The sequence below is a fragment of the Apteryx rowi genome, unplaced genomic scaffold (assembly GCF_003343035.1).
Source record: "Apteryx rowi isolate R43461 unplaced genomic scaffold, aptRow1 scaffold_12, whole genome shotgun sequence".
In the NCBI taxonomy this organism is placed as follows: Eukaryota; Metazoa; Chordata; class Aves; order Apterygiformes; family Apterygidae; genus Apteryx; species Apteryx rowi.
The window spans coordinates 5,784,519-5,806,359 of NW_020447419.1; the positions used below are offsets into that span (position 1 = coordinate 5,784,519).

General features: G+C 36.2%; 1 protein-coding gene across 21 annotated transcripts in view; it reads left to right on the forward strand.

The window, feature by feature from the left end:
* ADAM23 (ADAM metallopeptidase domain 23) overlaps positions 1-21,841 on the forward strand; it is a 115,346-nt gene that overhangs the window by 90,420 nt on the left and 3,085 nt on the right. For 8 of the 21 annotated variants that reach the window (XM_026089362.1, XM_026089353.1, XM_026089429.1 and 5 more), the window contains 2 exons: positions 3,448-3,538; positions 17,112-20,376. In XM_026089362.1, coding sequence (XP_025945147.1) covers positions 3,448-3,538; positions 17,112-17,160 — 140 coding nt within the window. In that variant the 3' untranslated portion in view covers positions 17,161-20,376. Of the gene's footprint in view, positions 1-1,612; positions 1,831-2,139; positions 2,179-3,447; positions 3,539-9,115; positions 9,207-9,989; positions 10,434-10,455; positions 10,574-12,351; positions 12,407-17,111; positions 20,377-21,841 lie in introns of those variants that run through there. The other 13 variants (XR_003257429.1, XR_003257430.1, XM_026089342.1 and 10 more) reach the window with 13 other exon arrangements.

Sequence of the window (21,841 nt, forward strand, 5' to 3'; positions counted from 1 at the left end):
GAAGCTCTCTAGAACAGTCCATATTTGTATCAGGGAGTCTTTGCAGGTGCTTCCTGACTCCTAACTCTACCATGGTTCACTTTAGAGTTGCCTAGTTGTGCCCCATCTTACAAAGTTGCTTGTCATACCATTTCCCATTAAAAAAAAAAAAAAAATCCTAACTGTGGAATGCTGCTTACAGAGTCTTTGAAAAGTTAGGAGGAGAGAGCACTACAGAGCTGGATACTTCTCTTTCTGTGTGGATGAGGAGAGCACTATTTACTGTCGTGACATTTAAGAGCACTGGAATTCTGTCTTGCTTATTTCCAAGTGCTGTGGGTAAGAAATAAGATTCCCTCCTCTGGAAAAAGGTCTATAAGAAGGGCATCAAAGAAGGTACTTTTATCTTGTTAGGTTTTTGTAATTCAAATTAACTTGTGTAATTTCAGAATGGAAATACCTTTTTGAAAATTAATATATCAATGCTGAAATGTTTGGGGGAAAAATTTTTAAAAGAATAGTATCTGTATGGATTTCTACAGTAGGTACAGACATAAAGTTTGGTCTCCCATTTTTCAGTAGACTCCACTGAAAAGGGCAGAATAAGTTTCTGTTACAAGATGGCTCAAAGAACAAATTTTAAAAGATGGAATTATTTTTACCTATGTTGTTATATTAATTTTTTGATGTTGAATCACCTAGAAATGAGTATAGGAGCTTGAACACTGTCAGCTGTTACATTATCTTTTAGTGTACTAAATTTCTTTGTCATAAAGGATGCAGAAATAGTTTTCTGTAGTTCTGTAAAGCTCCAAGGAACTTAAGTAGTTTCCTTTAAGGTTTTTTTCCCCTTTGTTACCAGCACTTCTTATGTCATATGCCAGTTTATAAGTCTCAGGCATAAACCAAAATAATTTGTTTTTCCATGGCCCTAAGTTTGAGTTTTCTTACATTTCAGAAGCCAAATACTCAGTTTCTTTGAGATAAGTATAACATAGATTCAGTTATAAGAACATCACATCTAAACTAAATGCAGCATCACAAAATGACATCTAGTATGACCAGAATTCTAGGTTTAGGATTCATACTAGGATTAGTGTAATCTGACTCTCAAAGCCAGGGAAAATCCATGAAATAAAGCCTGGACAGAGTGAATAGCCACATCTGTGGAACTGATATCAAGTCTTCAATTTGTACAGCGCTGAGATACTACGCTTCCTATATGTCAGTTTTTGAGAGGTTAAGTTCTTTCAAGTGGAATACATTAATCTTTCCGTTTTCCTCATTCTTCAAATGGAACCATGTCCAGATTCAAAGAAAAGTGGAAAAGAGTTTTTAAGTATTGCACTGAGGATGTGCACTTTTTTTTTTTTTTTAAGTATTAGAAAATATTGGATTTATTTTCATCTTTAGATTAACATATTTGTCATTTAGGGTTGATCTAAACTGACAGATACATTTCTTGCTTTCAGTTTCAACGCTTCAGGTATTTGAGGGATTTGGGCTGAAGAGACAAAGGAGGGAGGAGATTTTACCCTTAATATATATTCAAGAACATAAACGCAACCCTGGGAAAACTTTCCTTAACTTACACAGTTCTTTTACAGATTTTTTTTTCTTTTTTTCTTTTAAGTAACAAATCCCTTCCATCTACTTCATGCCTTACAGCATGTACAGGCAGAGAGACTGTTTCTTAGAAGACGTCTCTTGATGAAGAGCTATTCTTTGCAGTAAACGAAATACTCCTGTTGGAATTGCTRCACTTTGATACAAGAGGGAAAACAAACTGTAAATAAACTAGACTCCTATTCATTCACTGTGAGGCACTTTGATGAAGAAAGATTTGCTTAAGTCAGTAACTTCTGTGTGTTATATAATTTAGGTCTTTAACCTCTTCTGATTTCAGTTATTTACTATGATGCTTAGTGTTGAAACSTAGTGCTTAAATAGCACGAGAGCAGATAATTATTTAGAGAGATGTTACAAACCTTTTTAGAGATGTGAAAATTCATATAATTAACAGTTTTCACACCATCAATCCCTGCATTGTTCTTACTACGAGTATGTATAGCTCACAAGTATTTCTTGCTATTCATTTATTGTTATGGTAATTGATAATTGACTGCTGCTCCTGTTGCACTTCTGTTTTTTTTTTTCCAGATCTTTCCATCATCCATCAATTGCTTTTGCCTTCATACTGTATGTCAGGATTTAAAAATTAGCTGTCCATAATTATGTTGGTATTAATTCATGAGTCTTGAATTAGTTTAAACTCAGCAACCTACTGTATCCTGTACTAACAGACCCACGCTAGAGCAATTCAGGATGGTAGCTGTTTTGGGAAGATAAGGAATTCTTGCTGTTAGTTTTTGGCTACTGCAGAAACTTTGAATTAGGTTAGTGTTGGTCACTAGTTTTGAAGTCAGTGGGACTCCATATGTACACAAGTTTCTTCCTGTGCAATTTCATTTGCAGAATTGGGCCTCGTTTGACTAGTGGAATGGTGTTTGTTTGTTTGTTTGTTTTAATGCAAAATTTATGTCTTAAGTGTGTGTGTGTGTGTGTGTGTATTTATGAAATGGAAAAAAGGTAAGAAACAGAAGTTTCAAAATAGACTTTCTTCAGCGTGAAGACTATGAAGTCTTTGTCCCTTAGAAAATTTCCCATTAGACTGAGAAGCTGCATCTGTAAATTCAGATGCTTGCTTACAGTTTGTTATGACTGAATGAATCTATCATATTTTCAGTCTTTTATAGCATGGGAAGTGTATAGACATTTTTTCTCACAAGAGGTCCCTTCAAAAATGAAAAAAAGATATTGAGACCATCAGAACATTGAAATTCCAGGGTGTTACCTGAAGCACATTTCTAGTGTAGGCTTTTCCTTTGAAAACTGCTGTTTTGGTAAGATACAGATAAATATGAAGTCATATATATAAATACAGTAGCAAATAAATGTAATAATAATGGAATTAATTAAAAACAATATCTTCCTGCAATGGAACTGTTTCCAAACAAACAGTTTTCATTTGTTTAGTTATCCTATGGATACAGTATGTTTCTGGTGATCAAAAGGAAATTTTTCTTTTTGGTGATTTTTTTTTTTTTTTTTTTTTTTTTTTTACGCTTTGGCTGCTTTAAACTTAAATAAACAGTAGGTTGAGGATATTCAAATTTTAAGTAAATATGCAACAGAATCACAAGCTAAAAGAAATAGCCTTAAATTTACAGGAAAACTTCTTATTGAAGTATTTGCAAGTATTCATATAAAGCCAAATATAGTAATTTCAGAATTTTTAGAGCTACAGTATTTGAGTAAAGAAAGGTTTGTTCGGAGGTTTAAATTGTTTGACAGAGAATGGATTACAAAGTAAAATTTTCCTTTGAGGAATTATTTCATGTTATCATTTCAGACATACATGACTTGTGCTCATTTCCTTAAAAAATCTTCCCTTTTCCCTCCACACAGTGAGCATGGCAACTAACAGGCTAATAGGTGCAGTGGCAGGGACCATTCTGGCCTTGGGGGTGATTTTTGGAGGCACAGGGTGGGGAATAGAGTAAGCATTTTTCTTAGTTTGAGTTTTATGTTTGGTGCCTAGTGTGTGAGGTAGCGTCCGCACCTGAGCCCTCTGTGTATCGCCCCGTTAGCTTCGTCGTGTGGTGACCGTGTTTGTCGTGTGGTTTGACTGTGTCTGTGTCATGTGATTTGCTCGTGCAGTGTTGAACCCTCTCCTGTCTGGGATAATGTGGGGCATAAAACAATAAGTTTGTGAATTTTTACATCGTCACAATATAATTAAATGTCTAAATGTTTCCATTACCCCAAATTATAATGGGAAAAAATTGAAAGTTTATGATTATTTTTCAAAATGGACTCAGAGCAACCTGGACTATCTGATATAATTCAGAAACTGTTTATTCCAATCCATGGGGTTTTCAGTCTATTAATGGGTCACAAAATCTGGCTGAGAAAAGGAAGTCTGATGAAAATAGTGTGTATATTTAGCTAGTTTTACAGTAAAGTTTCTGATGTTCTGTTGTTAGGTTATGTTACCTCAAGGCAGTAGAATGCTTATAGTATAGAATTCATATGTAAAGCATATGTACAAGAAATGTGTATTTTTATTATCTTTTCATAATTATGGGGAACTAATCTTAAGTGTTAGCCCACTACCTCAATTTTAAGAGTGGTTATTTGAGAGAGAGAGAGATGTTTGGTCACTGTATACTAGAATGAACTACCTTTATTCTGTGTTCACAGAACACAGTGCAAACTGCAGAATAAATTGCTGTTATTCTCCTCTTCTGACATTTCCAGCTTCACTGTGTTTCTAATGCGGTATCACCAATCTTCCAAAAACATGTCATGTGACAGTGCCCCCTCTCTGAAGGGGAGAGGCAGAACAAGATAGTTTGATTTCTAATCAGACTGTGTGAAAAAGCATTCATGCACAGTTCTCATTAAGGCTAAGGCAGTTAGGCAGTCTTCCACTAATAGGCAGCATTTTGTGTGTTTGATTTTGCAACCCTAGCTTTAACTTTTCATTTTTTTCTGAACTGGACTGTTACATAAACCCCACAGCTTAGATTTTCAGGAGAGTAGAGACCTTTGCATCCACAGTGGACAACTTACAGAAAAACAAATAAAAGGAAGAAGGTCTTAGACCATCTACTTGAGGAAGACCAGATTATGTTTTACTGGTGGCTTTTACAGCTGTTTGCTAAAAAATGAAGACTGTGAAGATTATAGAGGTTTGGGACTTATGTTCTGGAGCAGAATATATACTAGGTAGGGGTATTCTGGAGCAGAGCATTTACTAGGGCTTAAGGACAATTCTGCCTTCTGCTTACACTGTCTTGTACCCTTCTGTTTTTATCTTTCCTTGCCTCCTGTCACACTTCCACTCTTTTCTGACTGACATCCCTGACCATTTGTTCTTGCTCCTGTATCCTTCTGCTCCAATTCCAGCTTTTCTTCGTTTGCTCTCTCTGGGACCCCATCAGTCTTTTTTCCTAGTCCTGTAGTTCCTTCAGAAGCGTATCTCCAAGTCAAGCCACTGCTGCATTTCGCTGTGTGGTTCCAAGAAAGAGCAGAGGCAGCACAAACACCCTCTGCCTTCCTAATGCCCTCTGGTCCCTGGTGGTTGCCACAACGGCTGCAGGGGAGGTTGAGTTCATTGCCTGCCTGCCTGCTCTGTCCAGGCAGTGGTGCAGTGGAGTCAGAATTTTCAGAGTTCGGAAACTTGACCGGATCGGGACGAATTTTTACAGTGATGTCAAAAGGCGCAAATGCCAGGTGCTGCCCTTCCTCCCTCTCCCTCCCCGCTTCACTTGGCAATTGCAAACTTTTCTTCAAATCATAGAAGTACTTCAGCTTAATGCTCTATGAAGTTATTTTAGTAATCATGTGGGATGATATGGCTGAATCATTTTCTTCCAAATTTCATCCTGAAATGGACATCTAGCTTTGATAACTTAAGTTGGAGGATTTGGTTGGCAAAGTGATAGGTAAAAGGAATAAAGGTTTTAGAAAAAAACCCATCAAACTACCTGTAGTCTGTTGTTACTTTCAGGACAATCTGTAGTAAACGCGACTCTTCTAGGACAAGAAGAATTTCAAAACAATGTATTTTAGKTCTTGTAAAGTCTGTCTGATGATGATGAAGATTTAGGGAACAATCTAAAGTCCAGGGAAATTAGCGAGAGGTATGTACTGTTTCGTCTTTAACACCTTCAGCAGGGTTTGCATTAGGGTCTTAAAAGATGGCCAGAGATAACACGGTAGCAAAGAGTACTGGCCGTGCCAGGCAGAGCGCCTTGCGGGAATGGGGGCTGGTTATAGCAATAGGCGATTAGAGAGAACAAGTACACCCTGGTTGTTAAAACCCTTCTCTTACTTTCAGTCTCCATGTATTTATGTGAAGCATCCAAGTCCAGTGACCAGAGAAGTTTATTTGGCTGAAAGCTACTTATTTATATTTTTTTCCATAAACGTTACTAACTAAAGTAACAACCTGATGCAAAGTGCACTTCATACTGGTAGCTAAATCCTACTTTATTAACAATCTAACTTCATTGATATGCTTGATAAAATGTAATGCGTACATCTTTAAGGCAAGGTAAACAACAACATGTAAAAGCATTTGCATTCTATTTTAAGTACTTTCACGTGCAGAGTCTGTTATGTTCTTTAAAACAGCTTCCCAACAATCCTCTTAAATCTCTGTAAATATTTCAAACCCGGAGCTCCTCAACTGGAGAACTCTGTTCTCATAACCAAGGGGTTGATGTTTAGTAATCATAAGCATTTCACCAGCTATTTTCACACCAAAGTCTCGAAATTAATTATAGTCTTGTTGATAAAAGTAAAATTTTACCTTGAATGTTGCCTTTCCAGTTTCTTTAATCAATTTAGGAAAAACAGCTGTTTCTCTGCATTCATATGAACTGCTACTTCCAACATACTGTGAAATAGTTTTAAATTATTCCACAGGAACAGGAATGCCTTCATCCACAGCCATCTATTCTTTACTCTGCTATAAGACTCTCTAGCAGATTGCCTAATATTTACAGGCRTTTGATTTTCACAGTTGTTGTGTCAAAAACAAACACTACTTCTTTTAGTTAATGACACTTTATAAAATTGAGTAAAATCTGAAAAATGTTTTTATCGCAACCCCTTTAACATTTACCATAATTTCATTGTTTTTCTCCTTAACTAAACCTAATTGGTTTGTATATTATCCTCCTCTGTTTAAATTTTAATTGAATTCTTCCATACTTACACTTATAGTAAATAAAAACAGTATTGGTGTCCTGTATTGAAAGTCCAAACTGCCTGTTAAATGGATGTGCACTAGCAAACATCTGCGCGCCCCCCCCCCCCCCCCCAAATAACAACCGGGAACGTAGTTTTCCTATGAGGAAATGTTAAAAAGTGGCCCTTTGGTACTTCCTTATCTAAATTATGAATATATTACTATCAGTTAATCATAGTACCTGCCATCTCTTTTGTGGGGAAAATAGCATTCTGTGGCTAGCAAGAAATCAGCTTTAGAATTTTTCAAGGCTTCTAAAAATTGTTACAGACAATACTTGCTGTGTTTTCAGTCTTTTGCTGTGTACAATCTTTTGATAAAGCAAATCCAAAGTTGTACTACTGAGTCAGATACAGTAGCTCATTAGGCTCCTAACTGTTGAAAGAAAGTTTTGATTGGGAATATAATGCCTGTGAAGGGCCCTTGTTTACTCTCCACCACGCTCACTGCTGTTGATTTATAGCCAGGTGGAATTTTAAAGGTAAGTCCAAGTAAGATGTCTTCTTCCAAATTGTGAAAAAATGACCTTATAATTATTGTTGTCAAGCTTGTGCACTGCTTATTTATGTAAAGCTCACTATATTTCTTTTTAGTCCAAGTCTTCTACTAATATTCCTGAACGCTCTTTGTGTAGGAATTGCAGGAAGCCATTTTTAAATCAAATGTTTGAAAGGGTTTGGGAGAATGTATATTTTGTATATTTCGCTACACTTGCTTGAAACAAATAAACAAGCAGTCCTCCTGAAGTACATGCGAACTCCTCAGAAAACCAGTGTCTATTCAGACTAAGTTCATGGCAAAATCCGGGTTTCTGTTCTGAAGGATGAGGGGAAGATAATTTTTTATGTATACTAATTCAAAATGATAAATCACATGGACTTTCTGCTGGGTCTGTATGCTCTTCAGTCCCTGAAGTGTATATTTATATGAACCAGTTAATGACATGTTTGCAGAATAATTCTTTCATACCACTGAATGTTACCAAAAAAAAAAAAAAAGTGAGCTTAGTTTTCCTTTGGCTAAGCTGGTATCTAAAAGCACTGCTACTGGAGCCATGTAAGGCATGCAGTGAAGTTAGGTCACCGATACATTTTCAAACCCAGGGTACTCTCTTCTTGTAGTGTCTGGGACTGGGCAGAAGGTGTTTGTGATACTGACCTAACCCCTTAAGGCTTTCAGCTGTTGAGGCTGCCTCTGAGCTTTCCTTTGCTGTCTCTAGATGCTCCTTCTTCTTATGCCAGCTGTCCGACAGTTGTTCAAACTCAGCAGCAGAATATTTAGGATAGTAATTCTCTGTTGCAGTGTAGAAGTGTTGGTTTTAGGGGACCGGGATAGGAGGTAAGAACTGTTTTTGAAGGCTAATCCTGGACATGTAAATGTTTAAACACAAAGTGTGCAGCATGCTGCAGAAGAACTGTTGTTTTGATTTCATTTTGCCTTGAACTCAGATGCAATTAGCTTTACAAAGGCTGCTCCATAGGAAATTCTTGTTCTGAGCAATTAAATTGGTAAAACAGTGGTCCTATTGTCTGTTTTCCTCCAGCCTCTGTAAATAGATCACTTAAGGGTTAATTATGAATTTCGTACTTAGGTGTTCTCTTGCCCTCTTCAGAAAATTGCACAAATATATTTTGTGCCACTTCTTTTTGTTGTTCTTTTTTCCTGCTCCACCGCTCCCCACTTTGTTGTTAAGTAGCTTCTTGAGGATGCTGAAGAAATGCTTTGATGTTTGGAAAGCTTAATGGGAATACAGCTTTTATTTCAACTTCAGTTCCTTATTATAAGGTCCTATTGCTTTTGTCAAGCTATTGTTTGCAAATTTAGCACTGATGTAACTGTAGGGACTCTGGACTCTGATTAGCAAGTAGTGCTAGATCCTCTTAGCTCAAATTAAAATATCTACCACCTTTCAGGATCTACATGAACAATAGTTAGGCTTTTTGATTTTCTTTTCATTTGCTGTAGGCATAAAAAATACATCATTCATACTTTTTCCTTTAAGTTAAGGAATTATTTACAAACTTAGAGCCCTCAGTTGACAGTTTATTTACTAGATGATGGAGTAAGTCTTAATGAAGTTTATGCTTTAATATTAGATTTTTACATGTGGTAGAAGTTAACGTAGGACTGGGAGAGACCAACAGCTTTGTTCATTCTTACTATTAAAGTAAGTTGGACCTGCTGAAAATGTTTAGAGACATCACCTTGTGTGCTGTCTGTATTCCTCTGGTTGTTTGCCTACCCTTCAAATGCTTCACTTACTGTGAATAAAGTGGTTGGTTCTTATGTCTTTCTTCCCATAATCCTTTATCACAGGTCCTAGTGCCACCAATCTTATAATAGGCTCCATCGCTGGTGCCATCCTGGTAGCAGCTATTGTCCTTGGGGGGACAGGATGGGGCTTTAAGTAAGCAATGCCGCATGTCTTCTCTTCAGTGGCTATGGCATTTCTATTTCTTGCTTACATCACTAAATTTTGAGTTCCTGCTACAAGATTTATAAGCTAAAAAATCCCAAACTATAACAAACTTCTTTAAAGAGAAAGAATTATGCATGCACTGAGGGAGAGGAGGAAATGGATTCAAGACACAGATGTCATCAGGGTGCAAAGTTGAAGAACAATAAGAGAAATAATTTAACTTTCATGAGTTCACCCTAACACTTAACAAGCAAGATCTGTTTTTTTTCGCACTTCCAATTAGTAGTATCGTGGTTCTCTTTTATCAGAAATTTACTTCAGTGGTTAAAAAAACCCAAAAGATATGTATTTTGAAGAGTGTTGATTCTGAATACAATAGTACTTTAAAATTAATAAGCATTTTTATAATCAAAACCTTTATGTGAAAATGGTAAGTGATGGCAGTAAAGGAGCAGTTTTCAATAGCAAAAACATGTTACTGAAACAGTTGTCTCAGAAGTACCAGAGCCAAGGTTTGTTGGTCATTACTGATTATTATCATCATCGATTCACATCAAATTCACAAATTGATATATATTTTTTTAATTTCAATACAGGATTAGAGACCATTTTGAAATCCTGAACCATTTCCTGAAACACAAACAATTCTCGCTCATTTCTAGTTTAATATAGTTTATAATTATCAAGAGTAGCATACTAATCATTCCACTTGTAACTGTTAAAGCTAAGAGAGTCTTGTACAAGAGGTATTAATTTTTGCCTTTTTTTTAGTGTCAAGTCTGCCTACATACATGCTCCATACTTGGTAAAAAGGATCCAAATTTGGAACCACTGTTTTTAAACTTACAAATCGTAAGTGCTAAGCATAAAAACAAGTCATTTCTAATGGTATTCAAGTTGCTATTGCTTTTCAATAATATGAATCAAGATTAAGCCATGATACAACAATAAATCATAGTTCCATAATAATCATTTTTCAATAACARTTTGAAGAATTACAAGCCTATATTCATATTCCTTATCTAAGTTGAAAAGTAAAAAAATTATTCTCTAATTGTTTAAGAAGGTTATCAAAACAAATATGACCTGACCACTAATTTCTATCTCCTCATTTGCTATGAAAGGTCACCTGAAAGGTTTTTTTTTWAATTTGTTTTAGACTGTTACATTTTGATAGTGTCCAGTGGCATTAATTATATATGCATTTAGAAACAAAATATTTCTAARTGTCTTTTAGTCCAGCCAAGAACAGAAGACGGTTGGCCCTTGCTTCTGCAGAAGTCCTCTGCTCCTCCCCTTGGCGCACACAGGAGCTACGGTGCAGGTGTGTCAGCCGGGGAAGCCTGTCCGCAGAGGTACCACACCTCATTTACTTTAGCAGGAAAGATTAAATACATGGCAGTCTTTTTTTAAATCATTGGTATATGATCTTTATTGGCCTTTTAGTATCTGCAGATAGACTTACCTTAAGCTGTTTTATCTTTTTTCTTACAGTTTCTCCTCATTTATTGCACAAATAAATGAATTTAATTTATAACTATCTCTAAGTCAGCCTCCAGTATTTGTACATTACTACAGGCAGCTCTTAGCAAAATAGTTTTTAATACAGTCTCATATCTTTTCCACTGTTTCTCATAAAATGGTTGAGATTAATATTTTCCAGATTTATAAGCAGTGAGATAATGGTTCTTTAGTATTTGTGTGGTTTTGATTTGTTGTGTTGCTTCAAATATATGTTCAGAGGCAGAAATTCAAATGAAGTGTGTATTTTAGAGTATGCAGTGACAGATTTGAATCTGCATGTGATATTAAAAAAATGAAGTAATAGGGATTCTTTTCACTCGATGGATTAAAAGATTTCTTAAGTGTAAAGACCCATTCTGGGCCTTATGCTTTTTACAAACTCTCTGTACATACTAGGCATATTCTATAGTATTAATTAATACAGGTGCATTTACATCTTTTCTGCCTTATCCTAGAAGATGCAAGATTATAGGAGAAAGTTGTCTTTTCACCTAAATAAAGCATATAAGCAATACAGAAATAGTTTAGTTGCAAAACTGACTTTATTTATACTTTACCTGCAATTAGCTTTAAAAAAAATACAGCCAAATTTTCTGCAAGCCTTGTATTAACATTCCTAGTAAAATTTTTGCTTTATTGAGAACAACAGATTAGAGTTCTATATGCATGCATTTTTAAAGTGATAATACTAAAACCATTGATATTGCAAGTTTCCATGGGAATTAAACAAGCTATATTTCAGTGGAAAAAATAAATGACAGATGATACTTCTGGATCTGTATCAGAGAGATATGTCTTYTACTTAACAATGCATATACTTTCCAGGCACAGAGATTAGTATTTACCCCTAAATAATATATTTGTAATACAAAAGGTAATTTGTTTAAAATACAGTACAAGTCATTAAAATTTTAAAAACTTAAATTTTAGGCAGTGTCTTGCTCTGAATCTTTTTAAGCTCTCTTGTGCCATAGGAACCTTTGGCCTAGACTGAAGCTTTTTTAGAGCTGTGCTGCAGCACCTCTAATGCTTGTGTAAGTGTTGGTCTGAGTGGTGCACCCAGGTGCAGACCGGGCTCACCTACACTTGAGAATTTGCATGAACACTGATCTTTACAAGAATCCTTCCCTGTTTTAATAATACAATATTTAATTATTCATTTCTTCTTTGTGCTCCCATCGCTTAAACTACTGTCACAACTGTTCTGCTTTGCATCCTGGTGTTATTCCTTTGTCCAAATGAAGAAGTTTGTTATCTCTATACAAGATGCATATTGGAAGAGTCTCTTGAAGTTAGTATTCTCAAAAGAGCAAGATAAAAATGTTTATTCTGTAGCAGAACCTCAAATACACTGGCCTGGCCTAGCTCTCAGCTTGAAGTGCATGTTTCTTCTTGGTGGTCAGAGGGGAACTGACAAAAGACTTTTATGCAAGAGAGGGCTGCTAGACCCTCCAACACTTTGCTTCAGATATATCTGGAGGGACAGATGAGGATAATAAAGAGGATTTTAACTTTTCCTTTTTAAGCAAGTGATATGTTTAGTCTCTACAACTATGAGAGAAGGTAGCTATTGCTTTACAAACTGGGAGATGTGATTTTTGTTTCACAGGTTATCAGATGTTCATATGTACATACGGTACTGTGGTGTCAAGTCCAAATCAAACGTAAGCTGCAACTAAGCAAACTTTGTTCATGAACTGAGGTGAGGGGAGGTTGAGGGGGGGAAAGGGGAACTGGAAAAGAAAAGTTTGATGCAAGTTTATGGAAACAAAGTAAAAACTTCCAGTTTCGAGAATGAATCCTAGATTAAGTTTTCTAATCAAGTTAATATGTGGATAGAATAGGAAGGAAGAAAAAGTTTACTGAGAAAGTTTTAGGGGACATAGAGCCTGGTTAAATACTTCTGGTGGTTTAGAGTTACAGGCTGCGAGTGGAAACCTTGTTAGGAAGTGGACTTCAGTAGAGCCTTGCATAGTCCTTTTAAAGCTGTTGGTGTTTAGATTGCAGTGAGGCAATTGTACATGTGTCAGGACCTACCTTAACTGTGCCAGGCAATATACGAAAATACTGCATTCATGAGAGCTGAAATTCATTTCAGTGCAGAAAGTCTGCACAGGACTTAAACAACATTCTATACAGGACTGATACAAGAAAGGTATTTTATTATGAGTAGCTCTTACCTGGGTCCTCTGCACTGGCTGCAATCTTAGTCTTGGGGGCCTATGTTCAGTTGTTGTTGTAGCATGTATACCCGTATACTGCTGCAGTAGCTTTGCAAAAGTAAGTCAATTAAATGCTTTTGTTGCTGACTTAGAAGTGCAACATTATTAAGGCAATTTGGAGTAATTAAGCAATACTGCTAAGAGGCAATGCTAATAAAAGTGATGCAAAATGCACATGAAAGACTTCTCTTCCTTACAGTCATCAGAATGTGAAAGTGGCTGATAAAGAAGGATAAAGAGTAGTAGTCTGTAGGTGCAGTTCTGTTGGTTCTTAGCCAGTTTCGTTGTTGTTGTTGTTTTTTTTTTTTTTTTAACTGAGGATTAATGGATGGGCCAAAGACTTAGCCAGTCCTCACAGATCCCAATTTTTTAGCTGGTCTGTGCAGCTGCCCAAAAAAGGTTTCTGCAAAATAAGGTACTGAAATGCTAACAGAGACTTTTTCTGGAAGTATGCTTCTGTTCCTTACCAGTATTTCCTTAAAGCATGTACAGTGATTCAGATACAGTCATCACCTACACAAAAGAATCAAACTTGAGGGTTTGTTTTTGTTTTCAAACTAATCCAATAAATGGCAGGTCAACATATTAATATTTTAAGCTGCTAATTTTAGCCCTTTGTTTTGTTAATTTGCATCAGTTTACAGCAAAAGGTCATTAATCCTTTCTTCAGCATTTGAACCTTACTTTAGGAATGTATATAGAAACATTACCTATTTGAAGAGATTAAAATATTGATTTTGAACAAGTCTTTAAATACTTTTGTAAAACTTTATTTTTTTTTATGACGACACACAAAAAAGGCAGAGACTCACAAGCAAAAAGATATTGTATAAACACATTCCTAATTAGTTGGGGGGGGGGAACAGTGAATGGAACAAAGAATGGTATTTCTTGCATATATCTAGCCTTTTAAAAAATGAAATTTCCTTTTCTGAAATATTTTTCATCTATAAAGGAAGATCATGTTGCAGAGACAGTCATGTGCTGTAGCTCATTACAGCATGGTATGCTTTCTTCTGATTCAGGACTACCTGTAAATTTGTTCTTGTCCAAATAAGAGACTTTGTTGTTGTTTTCATGTTGGATTACAGACTGAGAGGCTGAAMATTGCATTTAAAAATTTAAGGCATATTTAAATAACAAAGAAGTTAATGTTCTATAGATTCTACATAAAACAACTAGGAAACAGCATCAAGTATCGTTTAGGTCCCCCACACCTTGTTTCTTTTACTGCAGTGTTTAAAGATAGCAGATTTGCTTTTTCTGATAGAGGTAGGAGAGTTTTAAAGGAGACTAGCTGTGACATGTAATTGAAAAAAGTCTAAGAAGTTTTCTGAGAGGTTAAACAGGAACAGGAAAATGATTCAGAAGTGACAACCACAGGCAAGGAAGTCCTGCTTCAAAACTTAAGTATTTAAGAAAAAAGCATAAGTGAAATTAGTGATGAGCTAAAAGCTTATAGTTAGTCTGTTTTGAGGATTTTACAAGACCAGTAACAACTAAAAAATGGTATCCAGTGTGCATTTAAATGTACTTTTTTTTAGCTACTAGTGACCATTTTTAAAAAGGTAAAATACCACTTTATTACAAAAAATACAGAATGCAGACATTGAAATTCTATTGATTGCTAAGGGAGATATTAGCTTATCATGTAGCTTAGGCTCTGTTGGAACAATTTTTACTACAGCCTTCAGCAGGCACTAGTGCAAAGCAGGGCTCTTGTCTCCGTGTGCTGGGCGCGTGTGCTTCATCCAGAGAGCACGCTGCTTCCCAGGGCAGCACCACGGGGGGGATTTCGCAGCCAGGCCGTCCTGCCTCTGCCCTTCAGCGCCACGGTCATGGCTGAGCAGCCCTGCACAGGGCCCAGCTATAAACGCAGGCCCTGGGGACGTGCTTGACCCAGGGTCAGGAAGGTTTTACTGAAGGGTGCTTAAAGGTTAGCTGTTTAGGAAGACTGCCTGAACACTGTAAGGGGACCTTGTACTACTCTGATACATAGCTACAAAGCAGCAAGTAAGACTACTGTCTTCACTTGAGCATAAAAATCATTGTTAAAGCATGTCAAGAAATCAGAGTAGAATTTTGGATTCTGCAGGGCACTACCTGACTGCCTACCTGTTAAGTGCTGAGATCGCAGAAAAGAGAAGTTGGATTCTTAGTTAAGTTATACACGTGCGTACTGTTTTGCCTATTGACACTACCTGCTCTTTGGTGTTTCAGAGGCTACTTCAGGCTCATATCTTAAATGTCCTTTTAGTTCCTCAGATGCTTCTTTCTCATAAAACGTGTTAGCAGAACGTCCTAAGTGAAGAAAGGCAATAGCTCAGTTAGTRTTGTATTTCTGGAAGTGTGCATTTCTGCTGGATGAAACTGGAAAATGAGTGAAGTTATGGTTTGGACAGATATTAGAATGCATGCCAAGGGCCCAGCAGATACTGACTGTTGTCCCAAAGCATGGGTGCTCTCGGAGCTGCAGTGGATCCTAATGCTCTTTACTGGACTACTGTGCTGATGGAGATCAGATTAGAAAAGATTTGATTAGAAAAAGTCAAAACAGTTTGGTTAGAGTTGTACTGGGGAGGTTAGCAACCCGTTTTTCCTCCATAGCTTATATTAGGGCTTACAAAATCCACTTTTCGATTTAATTTTAAAAAGTTCCGGTAACAGAATTTTATTCAGTGTAGGTTCTAATGATTTGTCATCTTCAAGTTTAACTGGAATATGATGGTTTACCCAGAGTAGAAGGACTGGTTATGTCATCTGGATTTTTTTCATGCATTGATGATTTGCTTTAAGAGGACTGATTAGTTGCTCATCAGTAGTGTATGAATTCAAGTGTGCCAGGCAGTGTTTTAAAAAGGGCAGATATGTTCTTTTCAGTGGCAGGATAAACCTACTCAAAGCAGACTTTAATTCACATTTAATTAAGTTACTGTATTCAAATTCTTCCTAAATGTTTGGGAGGGGGAAAAAAAAAAATCTCAAAATTACCTGTAGTACAGAGGTGGATTGAGATACTGAAGTAATGTCAGCCTAATTCAAAAGGAGTGTTAGTATAGCACTGCTAGAAAGGAAGTGATTAAACAATTTATATAGTGATATTTTAGAAACCAGCAATTCTTAAGCATGCTTTTTTACCAAAATGAAGGCACCGGTACCCAAGGGAAGGGGGTAGTTGCCTTTTGGACATGTCTTAGTCACTTAAACCCCCAGCAGACCTTGCATATGGTATACATATAAACATTGTAGCAGCAATAGTAGTTAGTAGGGCTACAGAAAATAGAAAATCCTGGGGTTGGTGTGTAGTTTTGGGAAATTTATGAATTCCTGTTCTGTATTTTTTGCATGTCAGTTTGGTGGCAGTAGTGGTGCATATGCCCAATGTTAAAATTAAATGCATGAGCCCCTTGCTTGATGCCCCACATAAAGCCAGATACTGGGGAGGTGGCACCTAACTTCTGTTGTCGCTTTGTAATGTCTTGCTGTTTGACGTAGGACATCAATATCGTAGGAGACCGGATATCAACATACCAGCTTGCTATCCACTATTAAATTCTAATCACCCAACTTGCAAAGCTGTCCAGTCTCCTTCGAGTGCAATGTCTTTGCTATATTTTGCACATTACTGAGATTCACAGCATCTATGGTCCATGGTGGGGTAAGAGCTCACTGAGGTACTCACTTTTTCCTATTAGTGGAAGATGCAAACTAAGTTCTGGCTGAGCCAAAGATGGGCACCTGCTATAAGCACTCACGTGTGCTTGTGTATATACACTGCTGGGCATTTTGACTCATCCAGTTTTGGTATATGCATGCTTTCTTGGCCTAGTGGGCACACATGCTACTATGGTCAGAAAATCTCTACAAGTTTAGCACATCATTTGAAGTACTACAGAAGTAATTGAATTCTGCATGCCAGCATGATCTTGAACTGCCTAAGGAAATTCATAATTGATACTATGATACAGAAAGCATGCAAAAAAAAAAATCTTTTAAATTCTAACCACTTGGAAAAGTTACCTTGTTAAACTGTCTCAGTGTGAGCCTTTTACTTTACTATGACCTTAGTACTGCACTTTGTTCCTGTTATACCTAACTAATGTTTTGCATTTTTCTCTTTTCATCTCCTTTTGATGCAACCTGGAAGAAATGTCAAAAAACGAAGGTTYGATCCAAATCAACAAGGCCCTATCTGAAGAAACTTGATTCAAAAAGCTTCTCCTTGCACTACTGGATTTTGGGTATGATGTCTTTGCTGTAGTTGTGCAGGAAATAAATCAATAAGGAAGAACATAAGAAACCAATATCAATAGACACAATGATAGGGTGTTGGGAATTGGGGTGATAGAAAACTGTCCTTTTTGGAGATAAGTATGAAATACTTGCTCCATTCAGCTTTCTCTTGTTAATGTTAACAGAGAAGTGTTACAAGCAAACTGTTTCAAAACCAGTTTTTTTCTTTTCTCCAACAAAGGAGGAGAAACAGACCAAGTGCAATAAGAGAACTGTTTCAAAATAAAGAAACAGCAGAAGATTTTTTTTCCAACCTGCTGGTACTCTAACTTCACTTGAGTTCGCATGACTTCCTTTTTCTTATCAAAACTCCAGTGGCATGAGGAGCTAATTTTCGAAAGGGTAACCTGCATGGCTCACATACAAACAACCAAGCTAGCAAGCTGACCCCAAGCAGAATCTGCAGCCCAATAAGTACAAACCACGGGGAAGCCAATAGTAGGCTCTGATGAATCTTCCAGCCCTGCAGTGCGTTCTGTCTCTGGACTTCAGAGCTCCCTCCTCTGTGAGCTTAATGTCCACCTTGTTTCGTCTCCTGGGCTAGGAGTCTGTTGGGTACGGAAGCTACAGAGTGATGGATGTATAGTTCTTCCAGGAAGGAATAGGTGTAAATATGGAAATAAGATTTTGACATATCATTTTCACAGATTATATATAGAGAGAAGGATTTCCTTAAAAAAAGGTTCTATTCTTTATGTAAATCTATTTTTGATGTTGGGTTTCTTTTTTGCTCCCCATTTTCTCTAGCATGTTGTACAGTGGGTGTTCTGGGCTTGCTCAAAAAAGGCAGATAATAGCATGCAGATGCAGGGAGATCTGACACCAAACAGATGTGATCTAAAGTTTGTATGCTTGAAACCAAAAACAATTAAAATGTATAAATGCATATCTATGTATTGACTATAAGCCTCCTGGATTACTTTTTTGGCTGTCATGCAGATTTTCTGTATATAATGTAAGAAAGTGACACCCTCTCAAATTAATCACTGAAGTGCCAACCTCTTTTTTCTTTTCTTTTTTTTTTTTAAACTTTAGCTAGTTTTTTTCTATCTAGTTCCTGTGAATTAAACTTAAGTAAGCCTTAAAATACTCACAAAATGTTAAAAACTTAGAATGAGCTATTCTTCTCTTCCCTTCCCCCCACTGAACCAAACTGGCTTGCAAAGATGACTGATGTTTCTATATCGCTTCCTGTATCTCTTTGATGCATATCACTTTTCAAAGTTTAACACAAAATTAGTATTTTGACCCTTGCTACTGATAGTTACTGTCACTAAATGTGCAAAAACTTCATATAATTTTAGAAGGTTTGTGTGTTGTAATTACTTTTAGATGCACCTTGTGTTTGAACACAGATTTTTGCAGTGAAGTGCTGGGCAGCTGCGCTGTGCTTCTAGTAACCAGCTAGCCCAGGCGTATCTGACGAGAAGGTGATGAGGACATCCAGTTTAGGCCTCCCTTAAAGTATAAAGCCATAAGGTCTGGCCAATCTTGTATTGACTTTACACTCATGTAGGTCAGTTTATGTAAGTGAAATTACCTGAAAATTCTACTGCTGCAACTGATAATTAGGATAAAGCCTCTTCTGTAATTTTGTTTGTAATTTAGAAGTTGGAGGGTGGTAGCAATGGAAGTCCAGTTACAAGATTTATTCCATCTTTGTTCAGTGGAAATCAGTTGTTTGAGTTAGCTTTAAGGCTCAAATAAAACATTAGGAAAAATGCTTCAGATTTCCCTGCGACTTACTTACAAAATCTTTTTGGCTTTAATTATATTTCATACTATGATAATGTTGACTCTGACAGTCTCACAAGAGAACTGCAATATATTGTTTTGGCTGACAGTTATGAAATGTTTTTAAACAGCTTTAACATAATCACATTAACACTTACTACATGAGTTAAAGGTGCTGCACACAGGTAGTCAACATTGATATATATATTATGAATCATATTCTGAAAAATTCCTGCCTGACTTCAGGGGGAATTAAGTTAGTGACAACAAATATTTCTACAGGGAACCAAAAATACTTGCAACTGTATCATTGTTCTGTAAAACTACTTGGCTTGGAAACATAATCCCCAACTTTGTTGAAGTTCTGCTCCCAAAGCAAGTGTGGCCACAACAGAAACACTAGTGGTTACCAAAAAAACCCAACCAACTGAAGATGCATGAACTACCTGTGTAATAAACCTTTGAGAAGCATTTCACAAACAACATTGTAAATGTGCGATGTGATGTTTTAAATCAGACCACAGTGGTCCCCAACTACTATGTACATATGTTAAGTGCTGGAGTAACTTTTTATTTACACCAGCAATTTCATAGGAATTATGACTTCTTGACTGAATTTATGCTCCACTCATCAGCTGTTGTGTGCATGTGTAAGAACACATTCGCTTTCTGCTCTGTATGTACAGAATGCAAGTGACAACACAGCTCAGAGTGGGTACAGATTAAGTGCTTTCTATTAGACTAAAATGTTTTAGATATTTATTTTCTACATCATGCCTTTGATATGCTTTGRAGAGTATATATGCATTTAATGTTAATTTGTCCATCACAAAGTGTCATCAACAGAATATATGGTCAGCATTGTCTCCATTTCACCCACTATGTATTTGCTTTATTTATTGGTTCATCTGGACATGAAACCATATGGTAACTGTATAGCTCATACCAGTTTGCTGCATGATCCCACTGAATTGACCTGATCCTCCTAAAAGAGAAATCTAGTAGGCAAACTAGCAAAAGATATATAGGTGCATGTTAAAAAGAAAAAGTGCTTAAGACTGGAGTTAAACAAATTTTTCTTTACTATGCAAAGATGGGTATTGCACAAACAAATTTAAGACAACTGTCTGAAGAAATGCCATAGAATACTGAAATTATGTTTTAAGCCTAATCAGTCATGTTTTATATTCATTATTGCTTCCACTGTTATTCTTTCTTTTTAAAAATGATTTGTAATTTTTAAGTGCACAACTGGATGTTATAAATCAGTTTTTGTTTGAAGTTAATACTCATTCATATCTTGTTGCCTGCTAATGAATGGAAATTTAATAGTCCTTGTTCTACATCTTAGCAAAATGAGTATTAAAAACTTCATGAACATGGAATGGAGTAGTTTAATTTTCAATCATTTTTCCTTATCCTCTCCATTTTACTTAATTTCTGTGTTCAAAGTATCAAAGTTGTAAGAGTAGTTGAAATTGACTGAAACTTTCTTTTACTGAAGATCTCTCAGACTTTGTCCCACATCTTTCAAGTTTCATCTGTGGGAGAACTTTATATACAGGCTTTCCAGTTTGCGTAGAACTAATGCTTCAAAACACATGGTTAAAAACACACATAGGAAAGAGGTTTACTATACCTTTTTTAATCTTATCTGCTGGATTCAGTRAGTTGAATGAGAACCATATGCATTGTTTAGTTAAGCCTTTTGCATTTCAAAAATCTGAATGATATAATTACAAAAAATCTAGATTATGTAATTGTTTAAAAGTATTACACTTTGAGGTCCTCAGTAAATAATATGATCATTTTAGTGGACTGCTGAATGAAATTCAGTTTCTCTTTTCAATGGAGTCAGTCTGGCAAAAAATGAAGTCAGTCTGGAAAACTAAATACACAACACAGTTACCAAATAACTACTCAAGTTTTACGCTTTCAACAGCTCCAATGAGGGGGGGAAATATTTTTGTCTTAATATCTCACAATATTATGTTTGTATGCACATCTCATTTAGAGATGGAGAGTGAAGGGAAAACCATCACTGATGGAAAATTAAAGGCTCTGAACACAAAGTTTTTAGTTTTTCCTTAGTTCACTATAGGGAAGAAAAAAATTACAATAGCAATGTTCCTGGCTTTGTGATCCACTGCATCTATCTTCTCTCCAGCTAGGACATCAGGGCAGATGTAAGAACACTTTTCTAGATGCACTGCACTTTGCGCATCTCCACTTTTATTTCCTCACATTTGACTATAGAAGGATTTACCATAAACTCAATGTTAACATGCAACATTCTGGTTTTAACAATAGATAGTCATTCCTAAAATAGGAATTAAGCCTCTTGCTACAGTATATGGATATAATAGCAGTATATAGATTCCTATCTGCTTTTGATTTTACAAGAAGTAAAATTAAAAAAAATTTTTTTTGAAACCTCTCATTATTACAGCAAGAAGTATTGAAGAGTGATCTTCTGGGGCACTTGCTATAAAGAACAAAAGCCACACAGCAGCAAGTCAAGTTGTACAAACCAGAAAAACCCTCTTTTGTTCCAAATACATTCATTATAGATTCCCACCCAAAAGAGATGAAAAATTAATGTGAATCATATGTCAGAAATACAATAGAGACTATTTAAGTGCCCTCAGAAAGCTTGAAGAAAAAAATGAAATTAACTAAAAATTTTAGTAGTAGCGATACGAAAACCAGTACTATTGAAACCAAAAGGTCACAAAACCAAACTATTTAAAGCTGCACATACAGTTCAGAGATATTATTGTTCAGAACTCAGCAAGCACAGCAGCACATCTTCACATTTTTGTAGGTTTATTCAGCAAGTTGTTTGGTGAA